This window comes from Rhinolophus sinicus, linkage group LG09, assembly GCF_036562045.2.
Source record: "Rhinolophus sinicus isolate RSC01 linkage group LG09, ASM3656204v1, whole genome shotgun sequence".
Classification (NCBI taxonomy): Eukaryota; Metazoa; Chordata; class Mammalia; order Chiroptera; family Rhinolophidae; genus Rhinolophus; species Rhinolophus sinicus.
The window spans coordinates 62275167-62299472 of NC_133758.1; the positions used below are offsets into that span (position 1 = coordinate 62275167).

The 24306-nt window shown below is 42.1% G+C and overlaps 1 protein-coding gene and 1 long non-coding RNA gene across 3 annotated transcripts in view; one reads left to right on the forward strand and one right to left on the reverse strand.

Moving 5' to 3' along the window:
* LOC141573181 (uncharacterized) overlaps positions 1-12892 on the reverse strand; it is a 196894-nt gene extending 184002 nt beyond the window's left edge. For both annotated transcript variants that reach the window (XR_012498847.1, XR_012498848.1), the window contains exon 1: positions 12771-12892. This is a non-coding gene — a long non-coding RNA (uncharacterized LOC141573181). The remainder of the gene's footprint in view (positions 1-12770) is intronic.
* Positions 1798-17286, forward strand: INHBA (inhibin subunit beta A). Its single transcript, XM_019757534.2, has 3 exons — positions 1798-3856; positions 6469-6980; positions 16223-17286. Exons 2-3 carry the CDS (start codon positions 6593-6595, stop codon positions 17113-17115), a joined length of 1281 nt encoding a protein of 426 aa, XP_019613093.1. The 5' UTR covers positions 1798-3856; positions 6469-6592; the 3' UTR covers positions 17116-17286.
* Positions 17287-24306: the final 7020 nt, after the last annotated feature.

The following is a 24306-nucleotide window of genomic DNA, read 5'->3' on the forward strand; positions in this document are numbered from 1 at the left end:
AGACAGTTTGGATTAACTATTTCTGACTTGGTTTCTAATGAATTCTGGAAGAATTTTAATCTCTCTTTCTCTCTCTATTCATTTATTGATTTAACTTAAAAGCAAACAGCTTCTCAGTTCAATTTTGAATATTACATGCTGGCCCTTCTTTGTCCCAAATCTCTCTACCTAATGTCCAGCCCAAGTGATGGGCTAGCTCTTGCTGTCCAGTGAACAGGCAGGATTTGCCAATCCCTTATCAGCCTAAACCATCTGAGGAGATTCCTGAAATCTCACTGCAGCAGATACCACTCTGATACTGCTCAGATTTTCTGGATTCTGAGCTGCCTCCCAAAGGAGTCACCGCCCCTCAACTCCGCAAGGTTTTCCTGCCTTGAGCCCAGAATAACATGTCAGCTGTTGTGAACACCTCGAGTCCTTTTGATTTCTCTCCATAGTCACGTTTTATGTTCAGTTTCCCAGACAGTATGAACCAGAAATCATGCTTTTTTGGAAACAGATTTTTCATAAGAAGGAACTCAAACACCCTGAGTTGTCAGCAGGCTAGTCCGTGCTCTGAACACCCAGACTCGTGCCATTTCAGCTGAATCAGAGGACAATTTCCCAGTCACTTGCTAGGGTTGTTCACGTCTCCCGGCGTGTATTTTTCAGTGAATAACAGCAATGCATGAGCTGCAGCTAAAATAACAGAGCCATGAAAACAACCTCCTTTTCTAGGGCTGTCTCCTTGTTCCAGAAGTAGTGAGCAAAGATGCCAAATTAATAGCATGGATGGAAGCTGAAGGACATACGGTTTGCTTGAGAAGAAAAATAAACATGCTCACTTCTTGCTCCATGCCAACTCCACAGGGGGACAGCTACTGCCATAGTAAACACCACTATAGGTTAGACTTGCCCTAAGGTGTGTGTCACCGATGGCCACAGGGAGGCACGGGGACGCTGGTCTCTCCCCTAGTTGCACCATTGAGCTCTTATCCTTAAATGAACTTTGTTTTTGACCAGCTCACTAACTGTGATTGAAAACAACAGCTCTGCAGCAAGGCACAAGCCCTGGAGTTAGCAGCAGCAAGGCAGGCCCTAATTGTGCCATTTACATAAAAGTAGAAACATACAACTTCTAAATATACATCTCTGGCACATCGTGCCTTTTGCAATTACAGTAAAATAAGGTACCACAGTTTCCCTCCCTGCTCCTTGTAGCAGCAGGCTGCTTTGCCGGGTTCTCCAGGGGCAGCTCCTCTAGGCGAGAACAGAGCCCTGCAAATGCTCCAGCGAGAAGCTGGTAGCTTTGAGAAGTGGCGGGTCAATCCCTCCGCCTGCACTATGCGGAAAACCGGAGGGCAGCAGGCCGCTGTGCTAGCGCAGTAGCCGGTAGGACTCAGCGCCCCCAGCGGGAAGGGGGCGGCTCTTGCGGCGTCAACGCCCCCGGCGTGCCTCAGTCCGCCCCGCAGCCGGCCCGCAGGTCCCCAGTGGGTCCCTGAGACTGGCTGCGCTCTTGGCCCTGGCACCGAGGGCCGTTTCAGAGATTCCCAGCTACACTCACAGAACAGTGATTTTTTTCCTCCCGCTCTCTGAATTCTTTAGCTGCCAAAGGGGGAAAGAATAAAAAGCTGCTCTGGAAACAGTTGCCCTTGCTGGTGCTCTGGGTAAAAATAGAGGCGGCCGCTGTGCAGGGCCTGGCGGTCGCGTTCCGGCGTGATCCCTGCGAGCTGCCAGCAGGTGCTGCTCAAGGTACGGTGGCAGCAGAGCAGCCGGGCGCAGGGCCGGGGTGGGAGCTGCTGGGGGAGGGGCAGGAAGTGAAAGAGAAACCGACCGAACGAGGATAGGGAGATGCTGGTCGGGAGCTGGGCTAATGTGCTCCCCCCCGGATCTGAAGTTGGGAAGGGAAAAGAGCACTCCCAGTCCAGAATGTTCGACTGAAGTTATTTTAACCTTCCTGCTTCCTCTACCACCCCCATCTTAATTTCCACTGAGTGAGGAGGCATTTCCAGTGTGTCTCAGCTCTGAGCTTGGGGATTCAGGTAGAGAACTACATCACAGCTGGTGGGCAGACCTGGCAGGTGGGCATCTGATGGCACACCCGGTCTGAGTCGCACATTTAGGGTGGCTTCTCTAATCCGGGAGCTGTAGAATCCTGTGACATAAATGTTTAGATAGGTATCTCAGAAATGGATCCCACTTTACAGATGAGAACACCGAGGCCTGACGTTACATGGTTAGTAAGCAGTGGGACCCGGATCTCCATCCTTGTTGGTTGTGTGCCCCCAAACTCATACATACAGTGGCATTTCTAGGACACTAGGGTTCATGCATGGGGGAGGAGATGAGATGAGATGCCCTGGAGGCCATTGCTGGGGGGGGGGGGGGCTCATCAAATAGGGTGGGGAAATTCCTTTCTTACAAAGACTCTGAGTCCACCCAATTCTAAACTGATGGTCAAGTATGCAGTTAACCAACGCTGATCCTGTTTCTGTCTTTCCCTCTCAGATTCCTTCTGTTCCTCTACAACCTAATGATTTAATTTCCTACTTCATTTCTGCATATACAGTACTTAGAAGGCTCTCCACCCTCATATACAGTTAGGCATCCACATTTTCTCTGTGTTTAGCCAAGGCAAACCCTCTTACACAGAAAACTTTTGGTGTCCTAAACGAACCTGCCTAAACTACACATCAGGAGGCCAGAGGCTCCATATTTTGCTTGTGGGCACAGTGAAAAGTTTATTTTATGCATGTTAAATCTTGCATACAGAACAACATATCTGGTCATATGGCTTTCATTAGTTCCAAACAATTTTGCACATTTTATTCAACTTGTGAGGATCCAGCTTATGCTGTAGGTATACTCCAAACTAAGCTTCACCATCCTTGTCTGAAGAGTCCTTCCCCCTGTGTTATTTCCCAGACTTGCTAATAGCCCCCCAACCCCGCCAAGAAAACCCTGACCAATTTAACCCCTATTTGAAGGAATGCTCACTTCTTTTCATTAATCTCATGTTATTTAGAAATTGTAACAATTTAGAAATCATAGGACTTGAAATTCTGATAAAGAACGATGTATGAGAGGTTTTGTTTGTTTTTTGCTTCTTTTTTTCCTAGTTAGATTGGGATTCTAAAGAACTGGGAAGGATACTTATAAGGTTCACTTGAAGAGAATGACTATTTCCAAAGTTCTTGGTGATAAATGATTTATGAAGCAGGCATTCAATTTCAAGATGTAAAATAATAGTGTAACTCAGGGGAGGGGAGATCATCATCATATAGATATACATATTTTCCTATTTTTTTCTCAATGAAATATCTTATTTTTAAAAGTATAATTAGAATCCCTATAAAGAGCACTGTGGATTTTCTTGCCTGTAAGAAGCAATAAAATACTTTGCAAATACAGGCAACTTCATGAAGTAACAGATGTTTTATGTGAAGAATAAAACTGAACCTGAATATAATGAGAAGTGTGTGTGCAAATAGTAAAAGAAAAGTTGGAAATTGGACACTCAATGAGATATAGCTGTTCAATTCCAGTTTTTTCTAAAAGGCAGTCTAGTCAGTTAGAGGTTTAACTGGCTCAGTGATCACCCAGTAATGTCACAGCAGCTGAGAATGGCTTTCCATTAGATAATGATTATGAAATATGTCTCACACTGGAAAAACCAGTCATCTGCTGATGTCATGCTGATTCTAACCAATCCTAAACAAAGCCCCAGCCCTCCTCTGTTTGAGTGGTACCAACGCATGAGTGTACAAGTAAGTAGTACAGTATAAAACTTCACAGTGCCAGTACCATGAAGAGGAACTCGGACAGCTCTGACCACATGATACAAGAAGCTGCTGGTGAAAGAGAGAGCAACGGGAAGGTAATGCTTTTAATTCTTACTGTGAGCTATTTACACATTCATGGTCAGAATGGTTAGGAGACATTTGCAACTTACTGGCACTTTCCTGTATTGTGTGATTTGTACCTTTTAATATTATTCAGGCAGGTTAATACAGCTTTTAACAGTAGAGCATGCAAATAGATTATGTGTTTATGCAACCCATTCAGCATATAGATACAAGTACATATGCTAAAGAGAAAGCTGTTTTTTTTTGTTGTTTTTTTTCTAGTTACATTCACAAACAGTAAATTTAGGGAACACACAAACAGGAAATTTAGGGAATACACACATAAATTTAGGGAACATAGAATCCACATACTGATAAGTTGCACTTATCTAAATGCTACTATTAGGGCTCTTGAGTTGTTTGGAGTCATTAAACTTTTAGTTCTATTTCAGACTCTCTTGTAAAACTTAATTGGACTACAAAATGCTTTGGATACTGTATGTGTGATGCCAAATAGCTAGATTATGTTAAGTATTATATTTCAAAGACAATCTATTGAACAATTATAACGCCCCCCTTCCCCATTCTCTTTCACCATCCCCCACTAAAAAAATGAGACTTTTTAGGGAACATTGACACAGTCTTAACAATAATAGCAGAGTAAATGATATTCCTGGAGGTGAAACCCTGAAGGTGATAGATGGCTTGTAACACAGGAAGTCTTGCAAGTAGTTGTTTTGGGAAAGGGGGACAATGTATCCAATTCAGAAAAGCATTGTTACCTGTGCAAACTATAATTTTAATTTAGTGTCACAATTTTCTCACCCTCCTCCCCTGCACTCACATCTTGTGCTTGTAGTGATGACGTTTATTAACTCCCTCCCCACCCCAAACTGTATTGCTTGACTATAATGCTCTGAACACACTAGGTGTCAGATATAAGCTGACTATATCTACAGAAACTAAGAGGGCTTATGTGTGGGAAAGAAACCCAGAGGGAAGGAAAGCTTTAACAGATGGACCTCTTAAAGATACTTCTGCAAGATAAAAGCAATAAGACAAAATGAAAAAGGGGGCTGGGGGGGGGGAAGGGAGGAGAATTAAAAAAACCTCAGGCATTGTTTAAAAATTCACATTTTTCTTTTTCTGTGAACACTGAAATCCACGATGATTTCATCTGTGCTGTTCTTTGAAGGAAGCCATCAAGGGATCAGTCCTTGAGCACAGTGGTCCAGAATGGGGTAGGGGTAGGCTGAAAAAACTACCCACATGACAGAAAAAATAATTTGCCAAAATATTTTAGAGATTATTTTCCCATAGGACCAGTTATTCAAGTCATAGGAGCACACTGTGTAAAATAATGTGGGAAAGGGCATGTGAATTTTGCATTTTATCTGTGAAGTCAGGGCAAGTGGTGGCTGGCTGTAATTCGTCAGTGTGAATGTGTATGTGCAGAGCAGGAGGTGGTAGTGACTAGGGAGAGGGAAAGGCTTCCTGTGTCCTGAGCCTGTAAAATGCTGCCTCCCTGCCTGTGGATCTTTCAGTGCCCAGTGGCATTTTGCAGTTGGGAAAAGTAGAGTGTATTATATGACCCCAAACAAAAGTTCTATTGCACTCCCCTCAGATGCCTGCCAGTGTAGACGGCCCTGGACATTTAAATATGAATGAATGGGGAAACGGAAGACCTGCAGGATTCCCTCAGGTCAGAACAATTGACTGGCCCCTGCAGCACTGTTGGCCTCTAGGCGCTCTTTCCAACCTTCCCTACCTATCCCCAGACCTCTGGGACCCTGAGCCCCACCTTACCAGCCTGTGGGCTCTGAATCCCTTAGGGCTGTAGCTGGAGGAGTTGGAGGGGTGGGGGCAGACTGTTTCAATCAAGTCATCCCTGAGGATTGAGACAGTGCATTTACTTGGGGTTTTTCTTTCCCCTCCAAAAGAGGAAGAAGGTGAAGCAAGGGGACTGGGCAAAGAAGAAAAAAAAAAAAAAAAAGGAAGTAGAACAGAATTAGGAGGATTTCTTTCAGAAGGGAAAGTAGAACTCCCGAGAATGGTGATATTTGAAGAGAGGTGTGTGTGAAGGAGCAGTGAGCAGAAGGAAAGCAGCCTGTCAGAAAACGGGCTGTCCCTCCCCTTCCTAATGACAGCCTTTACTCACAAACTCCCTCCCTCTCCCATTCACTCACTCACTTAGGGCCAATCGTTCTCTCTCTCTCTCCCTCTCTCCCTTTCTTTCTCCCTCTCTCCCTCCCTCTCTCCCTCTCCCCCCTTCTCTCCCTCTCTCTTCTGTCCCCCTCTCTTCTCTCTCCCTGTCTCTCTCCCTCCCATCCTCTCTCTGTCTCTGTCTCCCCCCCACCCTGTCTTTCCCACCCTCCCCTTCTCTCCCTCTCTCTTCTGTCCCCCTCTCTTCTCTCTCCCTGTCTCTCTCCCTCCCATCCTCTCTCTGTCTCTGTCTCCCCCCCACCCTGTCTTTCCCTCCCTCCCTCCCTCTCTCCCTCCCTCTCTCCCTCCCTCCCTCCTTCTCTCTTACTCCGAGACAGTCAGAACTCTCCTCCCTGACAGCCACAAACCTACAGCACTGACTGCATTCAGAGAGGGAACCTGCAAAGAAAACTTCACAGAAAACTTTTTGTTCTTGTTCCAGAGAATTTGCTGAAGAGGAGAAGGAAAAAACCAAACCAAAACAAACCAAACAAAAAACCTGTGCGTAAGGGGAGGGGGGAAGCAGGGCCTCCTAAAAGGCAACCACAACAACTTTTGCTGCCAGGATGCCCTTGCTTTGGCTGCGAGGATTTTTGTTGGCGAGTTGCTGGATTATAGTGAGGAGTTCCCCCACCCCGGGATCCGAGGGGCACAGTGGGGACCTCGCCTGCCCGTCCTGTGCGCTGACCACCCTCCCCAAGGATGTACCCAACGCTCAGCCGGAGATGGTGGAGGCCGTCAAAAAGCACATTTTAAACATGCTGCACTTGAAGAAGAGACCCGAGGTCACGCAGCCGGTGCCCAAGGCGGCGCTTCTGAACGCTATCAGAAAGCTCCATGTGGGCAAAGTGGGGGAAAACGGGTACGTGGAGATAGAGGATGACATCGGAAGGAGGGCAGAAATGAATGAACTGATGGAGCAGACCTCGGAGATCATCACGTTCGCGGAATCAGGTGGGTGCGGGCACGGGGGGTGGAGATGTGTTTCTCTGACAGTCCTCGGAGCAACTTCTTTCCCTCCAGCTGTAAACTGCCTGGGAGGGTCAGCAGTTATTAGGTGACGGTGGCGGGCGGTGGCGGGCGGGCGGAGGGGAGGCCGGAGAGCGGGAGAGGACTGAGAAAGGGACTTGTGGTTGAGCCCTAGCTGTAGGTGGCTAGCTTCCACTTGCTGAACTCCGCGGGTCATCGGAGGAAGCTCTAGGGCCAGTCTGGAGCTGAAAGCCATTCTGTGAGAGAGTCTCCCTCGCCCTGCCTGTGAGACCTGGTCTGAGCAGCCTGATGAAAGGCGGGGCATGTTCGGGTGCAAGGGGACCTGGGGGAGCCAGGGAGGCTTCCGGACCCCATCCCAAGTTTATGGGGGGCGGGGTGGAATGGCACAGAGGCAGTCATTGTCTTAAACAAACCTTCTGTTTAAAAGTCCATTCAGGGGCCACATCAGAGAAGCAGGGCACATTATTAGTGACTGTCATTTTTACCTTTAGAAAGGCGAAGAGCACAGGCATCTCATTCTGGGCAGTAAAAAGCGACTTTGGGAGACAGCTGACATTGAACCAGCAGCTACTTTTGGAACACTGACTTTTGCTCTCTGAACCGAGAGAAAAAAAAGAGTTTTGTTCTCTGTAAAGTTACTAAGAGCTCTCTGCCAAGGAATGCAACCTTGACAAAGTGCTCTCAGATACTACACTGAACTCTCACTCAATCCTAAGAGGAAGAACTTTAATAAATAGATTCTAATCGTTGGCTCAGGACCACACTAACCTGTTGCTGAATAGAAAATACCTGTCAAAAGTGGAGGCGGAGACCTGGGACCAGGTTATTTTTACAGTTATGTGACACAGATCCTTTTGCATCTCTACAAGCCTATGCACGCCCAGGCACACAGATGTGTTAATACCGTGTTACTTTCATGGTACTGCCAGGCTAAGGAATCATATCACTTGCCAGGTCGATTAGAAAGGAGTGCCATTGTTTTGTTTGGTAGAGAATATGGCCAGTAAAGTATATGCAGGGGCTCCCAGCATTTCTGTTTAAAAGTTTCCTGCGGCAGCAGTATAAACAATACAGGCAATACTCAGAATTTCCAATCCTGAAAACCTGTTGACTCAGATGTTCTGTTTTCAAGAGGACCTTCCAAGACCTGGGCATCCTTTTGGGGGAGCAGCTATCCTGCTGGCTTCTCTCTGAAGGAGAAGCCCTGGGGTCCTGCAAGCTTCCTGGCAGGACAGTTTAGCTATCTCCCCAGCAGGTTCTTCCTTTTAAAGAAGTTCTTAACTTTCTTTCCCTAACACTCTTGATACACCCCAAAGGACATGATAATTATAACTTTATCTTTTGAAACTTTTTAAGGAAAAAAGTCAGGAGTTTTCAAGTTGCCTCCCAATTTTTCTCAACCTTTGCTGATGGCAAGGTGGGAAAGATAGTGCCTGATGACATTGGGTCCTGCACAGGCAATGGATAGAAGCCGTGGAGAGGCCTGCTCTGTCCTGACACAAAGGGACCCTCTATATGTTTTTATATGCCAGTTGCCACACATGATAGCTTTCATTGCAGCTCCTCAATTGGCTCTACCACAGCATATGACTAAGTACACCTATCTGTGCCTTTGGCCACGTTTAACATACACCTGACCCTAGCAATATGCCTGCTTTCCACTTAATCTGTCTTGTATAGCAAACTACTCTCTTGGCATGGGAGATTCTGCAGGAAAGAATTGGACCTTTTCCGTTTTTCTTACTCAGTGCCTGCATCTCAATGCCAGTCTTTTTCTCAATTATATGAAATCTAGTCATTTGTTAAAACTTTTCTGTTAAGTGTTTACCTTGAAAGATATTGAGCTACTTTTTAAAAAGGTAATTCATTTGACTCACATGTTGACTAAAGTTGAAGGTTTATAATGGAAAGCTCCTTGTGGTTGAGTTTACAACTTGACTTTGGGTGAGCTGCTGGATTCTTACAAAAGGTTTATTACCCTGGCTTATTTTGCTCACCTGAGAAGATTCACGCACCAACTTCAAGTTGATTTATATAATTTCATAGATTTAGTGATTGCTATAGTACTCTCTAAGTAGAGTACTATGGGAGTATTTTGCTGCTATTTTCCTGGGGAAGAAATTTATCATCTGAATGATCATAGGGAGTATATAAAAATGTCTTGTTGTTTTTGGAATAATTCAATCTTAATAAAATTCAGACTATGTCCAATATCAAGATTTTTGGAGGATAGCAAAGGGCATTCATTTTTCTTTTCTTTATAAACTATTTTATACAGCATAGACTCCAGTTGATAAGTGTCACCTGCATGCGTGCCACAGATGCATACCCAGAGACGCACCTTTCAACTTCAAGATTCCTCAGTTGGGGATTCATGTTTAATTTTCACCTCTAGTCCCATGATGGTTGAATAAAGTCAAGACATGGCCACAGCAGTTGAGGGACTGCAAAAGCTCAAGAGCCTAGAACTCTTTGAACTGAGCCGGTCCCATTTTGCTCAAGTGGAAAGTGCCCCATCTTTGTAAAACTGACAGGAGTTGTTATTGACTAAATAGCAAGGAATCACTCTCAAGCTCTCTGAAATTTATTCCAACAAACAAAAAATGACTTTTTTTTCATTTATGTCACCCAAGATTGCTCACCAAGTTTACTGCATTCTTTGTATGGCCAGCACAGAATCCTCTGTGTTTACCTAAGACCGTAAAGAAAAGTCAGAAGGAACCGGCAGAGTCAAGCCAACTCGCACTGCAATTGTCACTGAAGCTAAAATCAGTGGTCTTGACTGCTATATCTTATTTTATCTTATTTTGATTTGTAACAATAGCTGGTCAGTCAATGTACAATGACAATATATTGCTGAGTCTTCATATGCTGCCAAATTTATATCCTGATTCTGGTAAATAAGTTGGCAATTGATAGAACTTGCTGAAGAAAAAGAAATTAAACATTAAGAATTGGAAAATGCTCACATAGCCTAGGTGATGTTGAAAGCAACGCATAACTCTCCCCTTTTGGAGAGTCTAGTTACGGAAGATTTGAGTTAGAAATGTACATTTCCCAAACAGGGGCCTAAGAAGGCTTGCTTGAATGGCTATCTCCCCTACCTCAAGAAAGCCATCTTGAGATGGAGTTGACTCCCAGCATTCCACTCCAGCTTTCTGAACTTTTCTTTGAATTACACTTCACTGAAGGTTGTCTTACACTTTCTTCTCTGAAGAATGGGAAATGATCGCCCACAAGAGGGCGCATTCCAAAGGCATTTGCTCCTTACCAGTTAATCTTCTAGGGAAACATAATTTCACCTACTGGAAGCCCCAGTCTGTAGCGCCCTAATCTTAGTGATTATCAGTTTCTGCCTTCTTCCTCTCATCCTCCAGATAAAGTTAGGATTTTATGGGATGGGACTAACACGACTACCTATAATGCATTAAAGGAGACAGAAGGAAAGGAAATGAGAATGCTAGTGCTAGTGATACATGTGAACTTTCCCTAGCTCCGTGGAAGATAGGAATGATAAATTTTAGAAGCAAACAAAACAGTGTGTGGAGAAATGTGACCATGAATCATCAGCAGTCCTGATTCGCTCACACATCTCCCCCTAATATGGCTGCCTGGACTTTTACAGAAACGTCTTCCATCTCCCCTGATTTTTTTTGCCCATTTTGCCTGTCTTATCAACGCTTTTCACCAGCGACAAATGACAAGTGAATGAAAACAAGGAGGGAAAAGGCTATTTATTTAATGCCTTGTGGGAACGTGGTGTACAGCTTCAGAGGATGTATTTGTTTCCAAACAGAGTGTGGAGAGAAATGGTGGAGAAATTATGTGAAAAGAGATGAATTGTGCTTTGGGCCTACAAAGTAGGTGTATTGGAGTGGGGGAGGTGTCAGGGTAGAAATTCAGTTTTAATATTTGGAGAACTGGGAATACCTTCCCAGACACTTTTTGTAGAAACATGTATTTGTCTTGGCCCTCTTGCTAAAATATACTTGAGCACGCTCTCTGAGCTATAGTTCAGAATTCTTCATACTTGACTGGTTGGTTCCTAGATCCAAAATCAAAAGTGTAAAAGTTCTCAGGAACTTTGGGAGAAGTCTCTGAAAGTCTGTGGGTTAAACCTTAAGAATTTTTCTACTTCTTTTAGGAACCTAAAACCCCTTTCTCTCTACATATTTAACTCTTTTTGTTTTCATCACCATTTAAATAGACATGCAGGAATGTGGCTGAGCATTTACAGTTCCATAGCAGATCCTAAGAAAAGATACTAAGGCTGAAAAAAAATCAATCAAAATAATTTATGACCAAACCTGAAGCTGTACTATAGGCGAGACCCTGTGCTATAGGTAAAAGGAGGCATGGCCTTTATGACCTCACTTGCTGCCTTATGCAGAAACCCCTGGAAGCAGTCCAACAGCAAAGTTAGTGCTTCCGACAACACGCATGTGGTGAGTGGTAGCTTTGTATGCTCCCATCAGTTTCTATACCATATCAAGTCACAGTGAAAAAACTTGGTGAAGAATGGAAAATTAAAGTAACAGCAGCATTTCACAGTGAGGCTCCCCCCCCCCCATGAGTTTAAATCCTCTATAAACAACAAGGCTTTCCACATTAACATCAGAGACATAACTATTACCCATATGTAGAAAGGCAGCATACTTTAAGCAGGATCCCAATGAGGAAAACAAAACAAAACAAAAACGAAACGCGGTGAGTATTTCTTATTTCATTGGAAATGTTCGTACGCCCACAAATCTGAGTTGCTGGATTTGGAGCATGAGCAGCGCCCTGGTGTGGGGGAAGGGAGCAATGAGGGGCTTGGCTGCTTAACTCTTGGCATGCCTGCTTTCTTGATTGAGTTATTACAAATATTTGCAAAATTCCAAAAGCAAAGGACAATCTATTTTCAGGTGTTTTTACTTTTAGCTTCCAGTCTTTCCTCTTTCTAATCCCTCCTCCCTGGCAATATTTCAGAGGTGTTCCCTGTAAGGTGCAAATGTATTCCTCCTACCCATTTTATGCACTCTTTTCTCTCCCTTTGGTATGTGTCCACTGAACTCACAGAGGTTTAAGTAATGAAATATTATCACCCACATGGGTTTGCGTGGCACTTTCTCAGTGAATTACTCAGGCAGAGCAGGCGGTGATACAAGCATTGCTCACAAACCTCTGGAGTGAAAAAATAGCACAGAGAATGAAAAGAATATTATCAGAGAGAAGATAATGAAAGGTTAGCAAAGCAACTGACTATATCTGGTTAGATAGGTAATAATGTAGGAACCCAGTGTGCACCTGTAGAAACTGAGCTGTACCTGCTCACAAAGCATCATGGGAAGGCTTCCATTTCAGGATCTTACAGCAGGAGATGTATTTAAGTCAAACCCAAAACTGATTGGTAATTGATCTTAAGCACCTCAGCCTTAGGCAACCTCCTTCCACTTTTGAAATTGTTATGCATAGAGATTTGAAGAATGGAGCTTCCCGAAAGCATCCCTGAAGTATAACAGTCTCTCTCAGGTAATACACAAATAAAGGGGATAGCATCAAGAGGCTAGTTAAATTTTTCATACCTAAGAAATTTGAGGGTTGTAATATTTTTCTGAAACCTACAGCCCTGGTAAATATTAATTCCATCGCAGCTCTAGTTGTCTCATTCTCCCCACCTCCTTCTGCAATGAAAGCTAAATGTAAAAGAAAAAAAGAAAAAATATGCAGTGTTTAATAGAGTCAGAATACAATAGAACTTTTAAAATGTACCTGCATATAAGGTAGACATTAGGAAGACTTGATTCTCTCTGTTCCCCCTGCTCTCCTGAGTATTATGGCAACAGCATTTTCATGAAATTGGATCTCAGTTTTACTTTTTGCCTGAAAAAATATCATGCAATATACAAATAGCAGTTCCAGAAATGGACACCAGGAGAAGGAGGCGACAGGCATGTCAATTAGTAAAGGGAAAATCCAAATGTCAGAACTATGGGGGAGAGAAACAGCACTGAGCAATGGATGAGAATACAGGGAACTTCTCTCAGCCAAGATAATGAAACGGATGCATACATCAGCACCAGTCCTCTCCACAGTACCGGGCGATGCCATACAGTTAATTATCTTCCAGGACCGGGATGAAAGTCATTTTATGATAACTCTCTGATCCTAATATAACAGCATCTGACAGATTGAGCCCCCCCCCACCCCCCCCATGAGTGCTCTCTTTGTACAATCCTCTCTCAGGAACACTAAATCATTTGCTTCCAAGTACAGCTGCCTGTGAAGAAGGGGTGGGGCTATCTCCTGCATTAGAAACCTGCTCTTGTGAAATGAGGGTCTGTCCTGTAGGCTGTTACTGGAAGTAAGGGACTTCCTGGCCTTAGAAAAGCAATTTGCATGTGCTGTCACTGGTTCAAGTCTGCCAATTAGCCCTCCCTCATCCCCCACCCCCCCAGCATCTGTAGAGGTCTCTGGACTCTATTCATGGAAAGTCCAACGTGTGTGGGTCCGCAGTGCCATCTGTCTCCTCCTTTTACCTGAGGACCATCTCCCTTCACCTTCAGCCCCTCCTATCATGGGGCAGTGCAGAACAGAACCTGTGGAAATGAGTTACCTGAAACCCAGCTCTCCCATCCTGGGGAAAAGTCAGATTCTCCACTTTCATCCTCTTTCCTAGAAAAACAAAGCACAACCTTGTGCCCTCTGTTTTCTCTAATTTAGCAGCTACTATATCTCCATCTTCAGAATGGCATCCTGCAGGTGTAGGGTTTCAGAAGACGGCCTGCCACGGGCAGTAGGGAGAGCAACAGGGAGCTGGTGCCTTCAGCGGCAGGAGCTTGCAGGCTTTCCTTGGCTGCCATCTTCAGGAGCTGGGGGACTTTGACAGCCTTTTCCTTTGATCTTCGGAGGACCCTACCACCTTAAAATCGGCCCTGATTGCCCTCTTAAATATAAATGATTAAGATGGCCTTCTTGGAGTCTGTGTTCCCTTTCTTAAAAAAAAAACAAGAACAACCCCGCCCCCGTCCCTCCCCCCTCCACCACCCATTTTTAGCAACTGGGAGTACTAGATTCACATTTTGTAAAAAAGTCATCATCCTTCCTAGAAAAAGAGCTTCCCCCTCGAACTGCTCCTTGCTCTGGTGATCTAATCATAAACCCAGCTTTATTATTCATTTCAACTCCTGCCAGAGACGTGAGGTCAAAGGAACTCTCCTCACCACCACCATCGCGGCCAGCGTCCTAGCAAGTTTATACAAAGATGCCAGAGAGCCTTTCATATACATACGCAGCCCTCCTTGGCCCTGGCCTTGTGAATTTACCACTATCATAATCACAATGTGCAGAGTGTGTTAAATTAAGAACAGGATCTATAGCGCACAATGCACAGAAAAGCCTGCCTTCTGCTGCACAGAACTTGAAACTGTGCCTAAAATTTATAGTACTGTAAACATCTCAGGGCGGAGAGTGATAAGTATGGCTGGATTTCCGTTAGCTATAGAAATCCGGGCAGGGAGACCCTCCTAGGGAGTTGTAAGTTCCAAGATGAACTGCTTTAAGATTTTTCTCCGATTTGTACATAGGAAAGCATGTATGCCAGACAATTTCAAGCAGGTGCATGCAGGAGGTGGTCAAGAAAAGGGTATGTTTCATACCAAGTGGTAAAAGTAGAAGTAGGAAAATATTTGATCGATCAAAGAATTCTAGTCTGAACACCTGCTTACAGTACTTGTATTTACAAACATACAAGTGCTAATGGAAAGAGAAGGAAATAGACAACTTTCTAATTTTAGAGTTAGCCAAGAACTGAGTGGTCACATAACCCAATAGCCCAACCAATGCAGGGATTCCCCTCTCTTGGCAGCAGTTGTTGTAATTGGTGCTCATTAAGCTGCATAAAAGGAAGGAGGCAAAAATGGGGGGCTCAGAGGTAGGAGGGAGATATCTTAATCTTAATATAAGTCAATGTTAAGGATGCCTCCATTTGTTTATAAGCAATCAACCGATTGCCTGCTTTCTGATAAACCCTGGGCTGTGACACTGCACAGGGTAGATAGGACCTCAGACCTCACTTCCTAAATTAGGATGGCAAGAGAGGTTAAGGACGGCATCCAGAGTAAGTGATGTCATCCCATCTGCAATCTGAAACCTGAGGGTGGTGTGTTGGGAGCAGGAGAGTTCTAGGCAGAAAGGACAGACAGCACGTGTCCCTGCCTGGAGAAGTGAGAGTGCGTGGGATGCTTACGACCTCAAACAAGCACCATGTGGATGGACCACAGGATGGGGTACAGGGAGGGAGCCGAGGCTGAAGGCAGGAGCAGTTCAGGCAGAGCCCAATGTCCTGGGTAGTTTCTGTTTCAAACTGAGAGTACCAGGAACTCAGTAAAGGACTGTAAAGAATGAGTGACATGAGCAGATCTGCCTTTGGGAAAGATTCCTTTCCCCTTTTGTGGAGAAGTTATTGTAGAGGGGCTTGGCTTCCTGGTGGAGAGGCAGCTTAAAGAGAAAGCTGATACTGTGATCCAGGAAAGAAGAGATGGGGAGTGGAGCAGGTTGTGGCCAGGGAGGAGGCTGCATACCACACAGCTGCACTGGGCAGGGCGGGGGTCTATTTGCATGTTTGTGTGGGAAGAACATTTCCACAGCTTGCTAGAGCTTACAGTGTTTTCATTTATGTTATCCCATTGGATCTTTCTGAACTAGGGGATGATGGGTCACATGTCATTATGCCAGTCCCACTTTATAGAAGATGAAACTGAGATTAAGCACTTAGTGAACAGATGAAGAACTCCTAGGCCCCCACACACACTCAGATGTAGACCCTCTGTTTCCTAGAGAGAGAGTTGACCAACGTTTTTTGTAAAGGGCCAGAGAATGAGTATTTTGGCTTCATGGGCCAGTCTCTGTTGCAGTTGCTCAATTCCATGTTAAAGTGCAAAAGCACCCTTAGACAACCTGTAAAGAGATGAGCAGAGCTGTTGTCCAATAAAACCTTATATACCGGTGCTGAAGTTCAAATTTCATGTAACTTTCATGTATCACAAAATACTATTTTTCTTTACCCATTTAAAAATGTCAAAACCATTCTGATGGCCCGTGGGCGGTAATTTGTTGATCCTAATCCGAGATGGTCTGTAACAGGTTCCACGATGACCTGAAATTCGCCGACACAGGAACTAACGAGTGTCCCTGCTCTCTCTTGTGCTGTGTTTCATCTGCAGGCACAGCCAGGAAGACGCTGCACTTTGAGATTTCCAAAGAAGGCAGTGACCTGTCAGTGGTGGAGCGTGCAGAAGTCTGGCTCTTCCTAAAAGTCCCCAAGACCAACAGGAACAGGACCAAAGTCACAATCCATCTCTTTCAGCAGCAGAAGCAGCTGCAGGGCGGCGTGGACACAGGGGACGAGGCAGAGGCAGTGGGCTTCATGGAGGGGAGGAGTGAACTGTTGATATCGGAAAAGGCAGTGGACGCTCGGAAGAGCACCTGGCACATCTTCCCGGTCTCCAGCAGCATCCAGCGCTTGCTGGACCAGGGCAAGAGCTCGCTGGACGTTCGGATTGCCTGTGATCAGTGCCATGAGACTGGTGCCAGCCTCGTGCTGCTGGGCAAGAAAAAGAAGAAAGAAGAGGAGGGGGAAGGGAAGAAGAAGGCTGGAGGAGAAGGAGGGGCAGGAGGAGATGAGGAGAAGGAGCAGTCCCACCGACCTTTTCTCATGCTGCAGGCCAGGCAGTCCGAAGACCACCCTCATCGGCGGCGGCGGCGGGGCCTGGAGTGTGACGGCAAGGTCAACATCTGCTGTAAGAAACAGTTCTTTGTTAGTTTCAAGGACATTGGCTGGAATGACTGGATCATCGCTCCCTCTGGCTATCATGCCAACTACTGTGAGGGTGAGTGCCCAAGCCATATAGCAGGCACGTCGGGGTCGTCGCTGTCCTTTCACTCGACGGTCATCAACCACTACCGCATGCGGGGTTACAGCCCCTTCGCCAACCTCAAGTCATGCTGTGTGCCCACCAAGCTGAGACCCATGTCCATGCTGTACTATGATGATGGGCAAAACATCATCAAGAAAGACATTCAGAACATGATAGTGGAGGAGTGTGGCTGCTCCTAGAGCGCCCAGCTCAGGGGGGACAGGAACAAGAGTTGTCCAGAGAGGACAGTGGCAAAATGAAGAAATGTTTAAGGTTTCTGAGTTAAACAACCAGAAAAATATAAATTAACAAAACAAAACAAAACAAAAAAACAAAACAAAACAAAACAAAAAAAAAACCTGAAAACAAAAACTAAAAACAAAACCTGAAACAGATGAAGGAAGATGTGGAAAAATTCCCTATCCAGGGCTCAGAGATGACGCAGTGAAGGAGACAGAAGTTGGGAGGGGAAGGGAGAAAGTTGTATCCTTCATTTCCTCTGATATCAAAGTGATGATATCAGTTGCTTACACAGGAGTATTGTCCTCTCCTATTCAGTTCCCCTTCAGGGTGAGCCTCAACGTCACCTTGGCTAGTCTGCGATACTGTGGGCTAGCACAACCCAAATAGCATCTAGAAAGCCATGAATTCGAAAGGGCCAGTTACAGGCACTTTCCCACCCAGTTACCCAGGTCGTAAGGTATGTCTGCGTGACCCTCTCTCTGTGTATATCAGTGCACACGCACACACACCACACACCTCCCCCCACACACTACACACTCCCCCCAAACGCACCACACACTCCCCCACACATATACACACACACCACACCCCCCAAAGACACACAGACACACTCACACCACACACACATACACAGACACACACACAAAGGCATTTCTACACACCACATATGTACATGTCCTGGTAAAAGAACAATAGTGTGCAGATGGTCACACTTTCTTTTTCTGCACCACTCCCGCAACAAAACAAAACAAAGCAAAACAAGACAAAAAACAAAACAACAAAAGCCAACATAAAAAATTTGAGAACAAAAATGGGAAGAGTGAAAGATCAAGGAAAAAAGAATACAAAGTTACATTTCGTTAAGGTGCTTATGATCTTAGAACTATGCAACCTAATAGGTTTGAAACTGTTTACCTGAGAGAGAACAAAAAGAGAGACTTTTTTGTATTGGAAGTAACCTGATTAATTTTTATTTTCTTCAAGGAGAGATACTTGAAAGGAATATGTTTGTCCATCTGTTGGATCCAAACATTTCTATATTTTGTAAATGTTTTTTTTTTTGTTTTTTTTTTAATCGTTTACTATTTGCACTACAATGGTGTTTGACCTGTCCAATCCTTATTTAACAAGTATTTTCTTTGGGTGGGGGTGGGGGGGTTAAGAGCTGCACTTAATGTGAGCTATAAAAGAACTGCTACAGCACACAAAATAGCTATTTTTATTATTATAATTATAATTATTATTATTATTTTGTACCTTAAAAAATAGACACATACACCAAAGACATTTGTGTGAGCCTTTAAACAGTCTGTCTGTGGTTGGTATCATTCACCATCAATGAGTCAGGGGTTGGGATTCACGGTTGAGTAGGGTGGATTGTGTTCAGGCTGAAAAGACCTGAGAAGTTTGGTTTTTGACTCCTTTCACATCCACGAAACAGGACATTTCATACTGGATGTACAGTAGTTGTACACTGTTGGCTATCATGTTCAGTCAAATTCATGAAATGCTACATGCTTGTATGTGTATATATACATTGCTTGTGCATATGCATATCTGTGTGTGTATACATGTATCAAAGCATGTCCATACACATTTTAAGCACTTCAGGCTGTCATTTTTTAATGTTGTTAATGCAATGAATGTTTGTGTGCAAAACACAGTATTTTTAAGATGGATAGGCTATAGTTTTTGCTTTTACTCTTAACTAGGTGGGCACATTTCAACAATTTGGATGGGAAACAGCCTGGAAATTCCAGTGAATATTCAGCAAGACCCTCTTTAAATGTCCAGGGATCCAATTAACTCGTCTTCCTTGCTCCCCACCCCTATCCTATAAGTTATTCCCTGCAGGGAAAAACAGGAAACTCGTGTTCATCAAAGCTCTAGCCTGATTTTGTTTTATTTCAATTTTTATTTGTTATCTATTGGAATCAATCTTAAATCAGAAGATTTTTTTCAGAAAAAAATTTTTAAATTTAGTCCAGAATAAAAATGTTGGGTGAATTTTTTTCTTTTTTTTTAATGATTGAGACCTGATTGAAATAGTACCTGCACAGCTAGGCTAAATAATGTTGTCACTAGTTAAAAGATAAATTATTTGGGGGAGAGTGTTAAGAGAGTGGGAGTAAGGAAGACAACAGTTTAAAAAGGAGGTAAGGATGGGGGCAGGAGTAAAAATCCCTAATAATTTACCTCCAAAACTCTTGTTGTAAAAGTTTCTATGTATTGATTCAGATGCAAAATGGAAAACTAAGAAAAGAACAAAAAAAGAACAAACAAAAAAAACCCTCTTCATTTTATAAAAATATCAAAGTACATGCTTAAAGCTAAATTTTTACTAGTTTATTTCACAGTATTTAGCTTGCCTAGAACAGCTATAAGTTATTCATTTATGTGCTTTTTAAAATACAGAGCCTTATTTTTACTGACTTGTTTGAAGATTGCAAAAATTGAAACATTCTAATAATTGGGGAAAATTACATTCATTAATGTTTTGTAAAATATTGAAACTTTCAAGACTATGTCAATTCTTAGATTTAAAAAAATTAATTGTAGGAAAATAGTATATCAGTAAGAAACCGAATGTTACAAAAGGTGGTTTAACTCTTCTTGAGAAATGTACTAAATCCGTATACTATTAATAGAACACTAGGCAGCATGTAGGCAATTCACTTTAATGTTATTACCTGGCAGATATACGTATTACAGTCTAGAGGTCCACCCTTTCTTATGCTTGAAACACAACATGTACTGCAAGAGAGTGGATTCTAAGTATAAGACGGAGACCATGCAAAATTGGAACTTACTTCCTCACTCTTAACCATTGACCAGGACATCAGGCAGGTGGGGAAGTTGGATGTGGTGAGGGAAATTTTAAAGAGAGGAGTAGATGGTGATGTTCAACTCTACAAATTTTCATGAAAAATGTTGAGGGACTTTTGAACTGTGTCTTACTTGGTACTGGACCTAATAGTGCAATCTACGAAAACAGAGTGGAGGACCCAGTGCTTGGTCACTATGCAATAGCAGAAATGGCCAAAGCCACCAAAAAAAGCAAGAAGTTACAAAGACCGCTCACATGTATGTCGTATCAAATATACATGCCATCTTTTTAAGCCCTTTAAGTCCTCAACATATTTAGGGCAAGATGGAGTTTGATTAGTGGCGACAGTAATTAGAAGCAGGGCGAAATAAAATTCCATATGATAACATTTTAATGGGATGATTTAATTTGAATTAATTTAAATGATTGGGCTATCACACATTTACAAACTTTTAACCTTATTTCATTAAATTTATATGTCCTTGAAATAGAATTATAAATTGCTACTATCTTTAATAACCTTGGAACATATGCAGCCTTGTGAACAACCAATACTTTTCATGTAGCAGCATGAGGCCAAAAGAAAAATCTTTCAAATTCTACCATATTGGGTTCTTCATAATAGGTTTTCCTTGAAACAAGGGTGGCTCTATCTAATCTTAGCACCTCTCTATTCTTTCTGTAGAGCTATTTTCTGGGCTCTTAAAAACCTACCCACACCAATCTTAAAAGCTGAAAAGCATTTGTCACCAAATATCTTTTAATAACAGTAACTGTTTTATAGATTGGATTGGAACTTTTTTCTTTTGCCAAAAAGTAAGACAAGTTTCAGCACACTGAATTGGGATTTTTCTTGTCCTTGAAGACAAGTCAATTTAATATTTATTTAAGATTGATTCCACACTGTTTTCAAAGCGAATGTCTGAATTCTCCTCTTATGTAGAACAAGGGAATTTTTTTTTCACTTCCATGGGATTGGACCTCGAGGTGACTAAAACAAACAAACCAAAAAAAGGAAAAGAAGAAGGAGGAGGAGGAGGAGAAGGAGGAGGAGAAGAATGCCTCAGTTGTATTGAGCTTAGTACAAATTATTGTGTTCACTTGAAAAAAATGATTTTCTGTGGGCCTTTTGCAACTTCCATTTCCAATGTAAAGAAAAACTTAATCACCCTAAAAACCTATACAATAAATGAAACTTTTAGATGTGGACAGAAGGTTTGGGGGTGGACATTGTATGTGTTTAAATTAAACCTTTTATCACTGAGAAGCTGTTGTATGGGTCAGAGAAAATGAATGCTTGGAAGCTGTTCACATCTTCAAGAGCAGAAGCAAACCACATGTCTCAGCTATATTATTATTTATTTTTATGCATAAAATGAATTGTTTCTTCTGTATTAATCATTTCTTCTGTATTAACCCATTTCCAATGGGTTTTACCCTCTATTTAAATGCTTTGAAAAACAGTGCATTGACAATGGGTTGATATTTTTCTTTAAAAGAAATATATAATTATGAAAGCCAAGATAATCTGAAGCTTGTTTTGTTTTTAAAGTTTTTATGTTCTGTGGTTGATGTTGTTTGTTTGTTTTTATTTTGTTTATTTTGTTTTTTTGGCATACTACATGCAATTCTTTAACCAATGTCTGTTTGGCTAATGTAATTAAAGTTGTTAATTTATATGAGTGCATTTCAACTATGTCAATGGTTTCTTAATATTTATTGTGTAGAAGTACTGGTAATTTTTTTATTTACAATATGTTTAAAGAGATAACAGTTTGATATGTTTTCATGTGTTTATAGCAGAAGTTATTTATTTCTATGGCATTCCAGCGGATATTTTGGTGTTTGCGAGGCATGCAGTCAATATTTTGTACAGTTAGTGGACAGTATTCGGCAACGCCTGATAGCTTCTTTGGCCTTATGTTAAATAAAAAGAACTGTTTGGGATTTATTTTTTATTTTTATTTTATGTCTTATTGGTTTTCTAAGATCAACTTCACACACATATTGCTACATCCTTTTCTGGGTGACAATTTTGTTTCTACTGTAATTATCTGGGAGAGTATGAGAAACAGATTGAATGGGAGAGAAAAGACAAAAGCTGGAATGAGAGCTCAATAGAAAAAGAATACATATTACTATGCAGAGGTTTGTAATGGGCTGCAGATGCTTGGACCAGCAGTATTTATATTTTGTTCCTTTTGTTAATTTCTCATTTCTCAAACTGTAGTGACAAGTAACATGCAATAGACACTCCATCCCTCCCACTTTTTTCTTTCTGGCTTTCTCCCTCCTTCTTCCTTCCTTTCTTCTTTCTTCCTCCTTTCCTTTCTAGCTAGAAATCTGGAATTGCACACAGCAACTAGAACTAGGGAACTAGATGCATAGGAAAGAAAAGTACTGGGACCAAGAGGACCAATTTGAAATCACAGAAGTACAGCCAAGAATGAGTTGATCAGTCAACTTTTTTGTTTTTCATAGGTTTTTCTCTAGTTAATCTGCCCACCTCAGAGGTTTCTTTCTTCTTTCTTTCTGTTCTTTTTTTCTTTTTTTTAGAAACTAAATTCTGTAAATGCCCATATGAACCAAGCATATATCCATTTTTTTCTTTCATATATCATTGTTTTAATAGTAGATACAGTTATCCCTGCTTTTACTGATAAATCTGAGGCATAAAGTAACATTAATTGAAACCAGGATTCCAAGCCAGGTGTATATTCAAGTCTAAAGTTAATTTTCTTTTTTGCTGTACTTCCATTTTTGTGTTAATTTTCTTTCCTACTGAGAAAAAAAGGAGAGGGTCAGGGTGGGTTTGAGTGTTGAAGATACTTCTAAGTTTTTTTTTTTTTTTTTTTACTTCTAAGTTTTTAACATAGATACTTTATGCTCACCAGACAGTTCACTTGTACTCACATCCAAGTGAAATGCCAAGTTCATGTAAACTCATAGTAAACCCTTTCTATTTGTTTTAGGCAGGAAATTTTCATTTTTTGAAATTAGAAAATGGAATTGTAGTTTTGTTTTATACTTATTAATTTGTCTTATTTTTCTATCCTTATATTTTGCTAGAGGAAATCTTTTGTCTAAAATATTTTACTTTATGGCCCAGTGATATTGTGTGGTGTGGTGTGCGTGTGTGTGTGTGTGTGTGTGTGTGTGTGTGTGTTGCATGAGCACACGCATCAGCCTTCATTTCCTGCCAAGTTTAATAATGAATGCATGTCAGGAAATAGTAAAAAGGCTACTGAATTACAAATGAGTAATATTATTATGAAATTTATATGGTTGTTATAACTAAGGCAAAAATAACAAGTCAGGTAGAGAAAAATATATTGAATATGTGTATCTATGTATATAACATACAATATGTATATGTTATATATATTACACATCTAACGTGTGTGTGTATATATATATATATCTATATATCTATATCTATCTATCTATCTATCTATCTATCTATCTATCTATCTATATATATATATATATATAGAGAGAGAGAGAGAGAGAGAGAGAGAGAGAATGTGCCATCATTTAAAGGGAACATCCAAATCCAGTTCAAATAGAAGGTTAATCCTTTCTCAAAAAATAGTTGTCTGAGGATGTGTCCAAACAAAAGGGACCAGAGCAGTGCAAAAATTCTTCCTTGCATCAAATCAAGTACCATTTCCTTTAAAAGAATTCTGGTGTTTCTGCATTAATCCAATTTTGAATTTTCTCTTTGGTCCATGAAAAGACAGGATTCATTAGAAATTCCTCATTACACCCTTTCAGGCTTTAAATGACATGTTATTAGTGCCTCCAGTAATTAAAATAAGGAAGGCAAATTGTTTATCCAAAAGCAAAGAACCACAGAGCTGTTTCAAGACTTCTTAGAAATAGACAATTGCCCCACTTGACTATGCCGACTTTGGAGGAGAGCCTGTAACCCTGGGAGTTCCACCATGACTTCGCTTCACAGGAGGGACACCAGACAAGTACTTTTCTTGCAGAAAACATGGCAGTTAAAATCTGAAAGTAGTTTTGGGAAATATTAGTATGAGTGGTTGAGTGAAGAATCTTCTTTTTTTAAAACTGATTTCTGCTGAGGAGAAAGTCAGAGGGAGTGTTGAGAGAAGGTTCAGCCACTGTCAGAAGAGCACTGGAGAAGCCACTCAGGGCAAGAGTTAATTTGTTGCTGTAATCCCTACTGTCATGGCGGTGGTAGTGACTGCCTCACTGTCATTTGGAGGACCTGATGTTCTAAGACAAATACTATAATGTGGCAACAGAGACCCCATCGAACTCACCTTTCGTTAATGAGTTTGTCCCAGCACAGTCG

What these genes read in the sequence shown, in the direction of transcription:
- INHBA (XM_019757534.2), top strand. Translation starts at nt 6,593, where the DNA reads ATGCCCTTGCTTTGGCTGCGAGGATTTTTGTTGGCGAGTTGCTGGATT. An exon ending in CATCACGTTCGCGGAATCAG is followed by an intron (nt 6,981 to 16,222) that starts GTGGGTGCGGGC and finishes TTTCATCTGCAG; the next exon opens with GCACAGCCAGGAAGACGCTG.